General features: G+C 48.0%; 1 protein-coding gene across 1 annotated transcript; it reads right to left on the reverse strand.

The window, feature by feature from the left end:
- Positions 1-285: 285 nt before the first annotated feature.
- On the reverse strand, positions 286-6,267 carry LOC146205623 (forkhead box protein L1-like). The gene is made up of 2 exons (XM_084586933.1): positions 6,146-6,267; positions 286-1,525 (listed from the first exon to the last, which is right to left on the reverse strand). The coding sequence occupies exon 2, from the start codon at positions 1,513-1,515 to the stop codon at positions 391-393; it is 1,125 nt and encodes a 374-aa protein (XP_084443059.1). The 5' UTR covers positions 1,516-1,525; positions 6,146-6,267; the 3' UTR covers positions 286-390.
- Between the last annotated feature and the right edge of the window lie 986 nt (positions 6,268-7,253).

Here is a 7,253-nt window from a genome sequence, read left to right on the forward strand (position 1 = left end):
TAGTTGAATCTTCTGCAATAATTTAATGCTCAAAATTCTTATACGACACATAAAGGTGTGTATTCATGCGGTAAAGTAAGCAGGTGAGTGCCGAGAATCTTGAATCGGTATCAGATTTATGTTCTATCAAGCCCATCGATAGCCTCCTAAGCATTTTTCATCTCCTTAACTTCCCGTCATTGCTTAAGTGTCAGCAACGCCGCAATATTTCTAATGTCTGTGAAGTCATAAAAGAGGAACGAGCGCATGCGCCGAAGATGACGCACTACACGTTTAGAGCTGGATTATAAGCCAGTTTTATTGCAGATGAGCACGTACCTGCTCAAAGTCATAAATAAGAGGTAACTTACATAATTGAAAGCTATTACTAGAGAGCACATATGTCGTACATCAAGGCGTGACCATTCTTTTTTCACCCAGGTCAGTTTTCAATAACGGCGGGAAATAATCACAGACTGCCTGGCTATTGAGAGACATGAGCGAGCGCTTGTAGTCTATCAGCGCTTCGTGCCTACTCAACGGCGACCAGAAGGCGCCGGGCTGTCTCTGCGCTTGGTCGAGACCCTCTGCCACCCACCAGCTTCTTCCAAGATACACCGGTAAGGTGAACGCGGCTGGCAAATGGCCGAACAGGGAGCCACTGCCAGCGGTCGCCGCCAGCCGCGGCACATGCAGCAATGGCGGCATGTCGGCCACTGTTCGGGCGGACGTGGCCGGCGACGGTCGTTTCATAATGCTTTCGATGGTGAAGGAGCTGTTGAACGGTCCGTCAGCTTTACTCGCATCGCAGGAGGGCCCCTGTGGTGAGCTGCAGCTGCGGCAGGGCTGCTTCAGAATCTCAGACGCTCGTAGCGCTCTCGGAGGCAGCGGCAGCCTAACGGGGGTGACCTGCAGGCTTGCTAGCTCGTGACATGGTCGCCCCGTTGCTGAGACGAACAGCCTATCATGTTTCGACAAGACTGTCGAGTCGGGACACTCCATTTCGAGCGTGGGCTGCTTTTTTCTCCGCTTCCTACGCCTGAAGTTGCCGTTCTCGAACATGGACTCGCAGTTGGCGCCCAGCGTCCAGTAGTGGCCCTTGCCGGGCTTGCCCTTCTCGCGGGGAAGCTTGACGAAGCAGTCGTTGAGGGACAAGTTGTGCCTGATTGAGTTCTGCCAGCCCTGCTTGTTGTGATGGTAGAAGGGGAACCGGTCCATGATGAATTTGTAGATGCCGTTGAGCGTGATCTTCTGCTCTGGAGCGCTGCGAATGGCCATGGTGATGAGGGCGATGTACGAGTACGGAGGCTTCATCGCACCTTCGGCGACGGCGAGACTCGCGATGTCAGAGAGGGCCCCGACGTCAGGCCGGTAGTAAGGGCTGATGGGAAACTGAACGGAACCACCTCGGTCTGTGGGCGTGAGGCAGTGCGGGAAGGTTTCGGACACCGGGGCCAGACACCCAGAGGGGTAGAAAAAGTCGGAGTTGCAGACGCTCCCATGTTCTAGCGCCTGGCAGTCCGTCGACGACTTCATACAGGCGCACCTGCAAGGGAAACAAAATGTTTGTCCTCACAGAGCCCCAACAAAGAAAATAAGGATGATAAAAACTAATTTCCTTAAACTGCTACAAATGAAGCTCTTACACATGACCACACAAGAATCCACTTAAGCCCATCTACTCTCATTCAAAAATGTTAACATCCTTGCGCATAAGAATAGTGGAAAGCAGGGGTGACCTCCCCACTCCAAACACTGACCGGTATCTTGTATTTTAGCACCGCGAAAAAAAAGGCACATCTAAAGAAGAAAATGAACTATTGAGCTTCATCTAAGCTACGTTGAAGTAACGCCCATTCTCTACCTTGCTATATTTTTATGTTCATGTTGACTAGCACGGTTCGTTTTAATTAGCTGTCAGGTTTTATCACATGGATGTGCATTTTCTCCTTTAACTTGTAGTACCCGGCCTATCATGTATGTAAGAGAGTAAAAATGCATTTTTTTTATTACTCGCAGAGGTAAAGAATTTCCAACGTAATTGCAGAAACGGCCACATATCAAAGCAGGATGAAGATGTCAGCTACCACAGGTGCAGAACGCATGTTTGAAGATTAATACACGCAAAACGTAACCTCAAGGACGAGGGAGTGCAACCACTTTGCGCTCATGATGCTGCAGTTTCAAGAAATGGGGCAGATTTGAATTTATATTGCCCATGTCCATGCTTACTCCTTCCCGAAGTTAATTTTCATTCGAGGTTCAGTCATCAAAATTGATTCAAATGAATTTTATGATAATCATCATTTTCTTAATAGTTGCAACGAAAGATCATTCGGAATGAAATCTTGGAATGCCATAACTTTTATCCGAAGTTATAAATGATCGGACATGACAGGATTAAACTGCCTCAACAAAGCCGAACTTTCGCTCATATTCGCCTTATATTCCCCCCTCCTTTCCCCGCACGCAGCCTAGTCTTTGTAGCTTTTTCAGTCTGTAATTAACTGCACACTCAATAACGCTTCCTTATCTAACACCTCTAATAAGGCCAACACTGTTTGCAGCAGCACCGAGTTTAGACATACTATTGTACACTATACGAGGCATATCATATATGTGGCGTAATTTATGGTTAGTTGTATTTATCATAGAACACATGATACTTCCGTCGAGGTGGTGCAGTAAGTATAGTTAAGGCGCTCGACTGCTGTGCCCAAGGATGCGGGATCGAATCCCGGCCTGTCCTCATACATTCTGCCTGTCTGTGTGTGTGCGCGCGTGCGTGCGTGCGTGTGTGTGTGTGCGTGTGCGTGCGTGTGTGTGTGCGTGTGCGTGCGTGTGTGTGTGTGTGTGTGTGTGTGTGTGTGTGTGTGTGTGTGTGTGTGTGTGTGTGTGTGTGTGTGTGTGTGTGTGTGTGTGTGTGTGTGTGTTTCTTGTGAGCTAGCACCATGTCTGAATTCATTCACCAACTAGCCCTATTAAGAGCATTGCTTTTCGCCTCGATTAAAAAGCGGCCTTTTGATCGAGGCGGCCGCCGCGCCCTCCACTATGGCGTCTCATATCCTGAGTCGCTTTCGACGTTAAACCACGTAAACTAAACCAGCCTAAACTATATTGGTAGCTTTAGTAAAGGTAAGAAGCATAAATTATATACAAGAAGGTTAGAAAAGCGAATAGATGGAAAAAGTAGACGTATGCTGATGAAAGACGTGTGGCCATTCAGACCTATCTGTGGGCATCTGTTGAGCCTTCTCACAGGCTCGCATTAAACCATGCGGACATACACTCTATGCGACCTTATTTTTCTATAGTGTAATCTCATGCTGTCGTTCTCGAAATATATAAGAAAAAGCTAGACGAACAGGGTTTATTGACAAATTCTTTTGAAGCTATAGTGTCTGCCACCAGTGAGATGCCCCGGCTGTAAGCATATAACCTAACAATGCGCAATAAACGGCGTTTTTAAATGTTCGACTTTACGGAGCTCTGTGACAATAACATCTTCAATTATACGGGCTGTATCAAAAATATGAGCTTTGTAGCAGCTGATGTGCACAAACACTTTCTTAAGAGGATTTGCTGTTACGCCGTGGAAGCTGTTATGGGCCCGTTGAGGTTCACTTTAACGCGTAGCGATGGGAGAGTATAGCGCCGATCGCTTTAAAAGTAGTTATTTTTAATTAACGAAAACAGAGTCACCCACTATTAGTACGTTTGGTGTGAGTAAATTTAACCGAGGGAAGACGGATAGGTGGGCAGAGTAGGCAATTAGAGCTTCACATCAGGCCTGCAATGCTTGTTACAGATTACCATCTTACGCTTCACTCTGACCTTTTTTGCTCTTTATGAGCAATTTCCTGCGAACCATGTACACTCAAGTCTCATCCATATTTTACTGTCGTAACTTCTGACGTAATCTATAAAGTTCGGTGGCAACGAGTTTGTTCGCTAAGATCGACTCTCTCACAAGGAGTCTATTCCGCAAGACAACGAAAACAGTACGTGGACTAGGCACGTGGTCAGAAGCGGTCCTCCATTGTGACTTAAACATGCTTTGTTTTTCCAAGTCACTCGAGCAGCCCGATGTTCCTGACTTGACGTAGTGGCTCCGCTTGCATTGTTTCGGAAACATGCCGGTTCCTGAAGTTACCCTCAGCGCACGGCAAGACTCACTACACTGCGAAACTCGTGGCAACTTACGTTTATCATCTACTAAGACGCACCCCAGCTGGTTAGCGCGTCGGCGCGCGTGCTCATTTTGTGGTAGATCATTATGCGAGAGATCCGGTATCCACTCCCTGGGCCAATTACGTACGGAGAGGCTGTATGCGTCCTCTAAGTCGCCTGTCACCGGTCTACGCGTCCTTTGCCGGAATTTTACACCACGAAGTCTTTATAACGCAGTCGAAACGTCACTGAATATTAATGTATTTTATGTCGTGCACAGAGCCGAAACTTAGCTTGTTTACCTATAGCATCATAACATAAATAGACGAATGGAACGGTTGTTTCTAAACTGCTTAGTGGATACACTGGAGGCGGGGGCCAACATATCTTAACAACTATTACTGTGTTACATGGCTTCAGGATTTAAAAAAAAAAAAAGGTCTGAAAGGTGAATATAACTTCAGTTTTATTTTGTTCTTATTTGTGCTGTACAGTCGTCGTCACCCTTGTGTAGGGCACTCGAGGAGTCCACTGCCCTGAAACCAAAGCCAGATATCACCGCAGCTCTTAGGTTTTATAGGCAATACTTGAGCGGAAGTAGTGCCACAGAGGCCCACAAACAGAACTTTGCCTAGAAATCGGGGCTGGCGTTTGGATCCGGCTCTTGTAGCCCGGTAAGCCCTGCTCGAGCGCTCACACAGGAATGACGCTGACTGTACGCCCATACTCTCGCGTACGTGCATCACAAGTGGCAATAATTGCATTAAGAAAATATCGCTAAACGTTACAGTTATGACTGCCAAGCGTGCTCTACAGCAGGTTAGGAAAAGGCAAGGCACCGCATTCACGGAAAAGAGAGTAAGTGAGCGATGCTGCGGTAGTTATATTGCGCACCCGTATCGCCAGATGAACGCCAACAACCAAACAAAAGAGGGGAGATGTGAGAGCACACACTTAGTTCAAATTCAGAGCTATCGGTGTCCAAATTCTGTCATGTTTATGCTTGCTTTCATACCACATTAAAGAGATGGGTGGAAGGAAATGGGGAACCAACAACTCTGTGTACGCATGTCCGGAACAGGAGGGAAACAATAAGAAGCGGAAATGTAGGACTCTAAATATTTTGTAAGTAGCCTCAATCATATCTCTGATACTTCCACCTTTGTTTTACAGCAGAAACACCTCCTTTCGGTGTCGCTTCCCATTATAGCTCCTACTGAAAACTTTTCATGCATTGGTGTAAATATAGCATGGATGCAGCGGCAGACACCACAAGTGATCGAAAGTGGCCCAGAAGGATTTCGTTTGTAGGGTTTTAACGTCCCAAAGCGACTCCAGCTTTCTTTGAGTGACGCCGTAGTGGAGGGCTCCGGAAATTTCGACCATCTGGGGCTCTTTAACGTGCACTGACATCGCACATGTATACGGGCTCCTTGCTTTTAGCCTCCATCAAAAAGCGACCGCACGCGTCCGGGATTCGATCCCGCATCTTGGGCACAGTAGTCGTGCACCCTTAACCACTGAGCCATCTCGGCGGATCCGACCAGAAAGGAAGTTCAACGAGCTTAGCGTGGAGTTCTGGAAAAATAAAAACATGTCGCAAATTTACAGTCTTCATGCCCCGGTGACAAGCGCGTTTACACATTACAGTGCAAAAGCAGGCGCGTCATAAACGGGTGTGACTTGGGAAGGAAGTCCTAGCTATAGCAGATCAGCATGAAGTTCTTTCCCATGTCGCACAGTGAATTATCTGAACATGGTGACACATTCTGTGTGCATCTTTCATTGCGAAGGTCGAAGTGGTCAAGCTTGAATGAAAGTAAAACAACAAAGAAAAAAAAGCATCACATCCGCACTGCGGCTTTGGCGAAATGGCTAACGCACTCACGAGTCCTCAAACACGAGCCTGTCAGTGCAAGGCACGGAACCGAGTCGCTTGAAACGAGGCGGCAAAGCGAAATTGTGCGGCAGGCCGGCCTCTGCACAATATACTCACCCAGGCTCGAGCAGACGACTCAGGCGGACAGACGATGCGCCCGGCGGCCGAGTGCGCACTGGTGGCGAGACGAGCAAGAGCGAGCAGTCCGATCAGCGGCGTGGCGGAACCGTTTCTGATTAAAAACCACCCTGCCTCTTCTTAACAGCGCAGTTTATATATCTGAACGTCGACAGAGGGACTACATACACAAACAGTCGCTCCCCTCCTCTCCCGGCGCCCTCTCTCAGCGCGATAGAGAAATATAAATGTTTTCGCTTCTCCTTCCTTTATGCTGTGCGCCTAGGAAAAATAAAGGCCCCCCTCCTTCCGAACACATCCCTCTCGACGAATATTTATGTTTAGATACATTTTATGAGCCGGCTCGTTCCGGTCGCCTGGTCGGCGTGAATCAGCCGGCACCAGCGTTTGTGTACTGCGCCGAGAGATGTCGCTGACGCCAGCGGTAGCCGCGGCCAGGGCCGCATGGGCTGCTTGTCGGAACCGCGCAGCGCTCGAACTCACGTTCGCGCGCGAGCACTTGACGGCTGCGGCGCCCAGCACATAGTGGGCTTAAGGCTCCTCTGGGCTCAGCGGCCCATAGCGCAACGGCCTTGCTGCAGTCACTGAGTTTAATCTAGCATCCTTAATGTACTGCGCTTTGAAAGTTTAATTGTTGTTCTTTTTTTTTTTAAAAAAAAAAAACCTTGTCTGTGCGAGTTTTGTTTACTATTGCATTTTATCAGCATAGCCCTTTTCCAATCATATGTTGCTTTACCGACCTTCGGCTCGGTAAACTAACTCTACCAAAGTAAACGAACACGAGTATTACTTGCATTTTTCCCCTTAACGGCGCGGAAAGAAGTTAATACGCTATGAAACTGCTTCTCGAGGAGCCGGCGGTCTAAACTCTAGACATGCAACGACGGTTCACAACTTCATTCTGGGCGAGGGACACGAGCGAAAGAAGGCATCCTTCGTAGATGTGTAAACCATTTGTTGGAACAGGATATGCAGGGCAAGAGATACATGGGAAGCTGAAGAGATACATAGACCTGCCGCACTCGAGATTCGCTCTGTTTACAACCACTCCGCTTGGAGAGCTGCACGCCCATCATGCCCTAGCACA

Source organism: Amblyomma maculatum, chromosome 1 (genome assembly GCF_055883805.1).
Source record: "Amblyomma maculatum isolate TAMU_Amacu chromosome 1, ASM5588380v1, whole genome shotgun sequence".
Taxonomy (NCBI): Eukaryota; Metazoa; Arthropoda; class Arachnida; order Ixodida; family Ixodidae; genus Amblyomma; species Amblyomma maculatum.

Bases quoted from the DNA above. Each gene is read 5' to 3' on its own strand.
- LOC146205623 (XM_084586933.1), bottom strand. From the start codon at position 1,515: ATGAAGTCGTCGACGGACTGCCAGGCGCTAGAACATGGGAGCGTCTGC.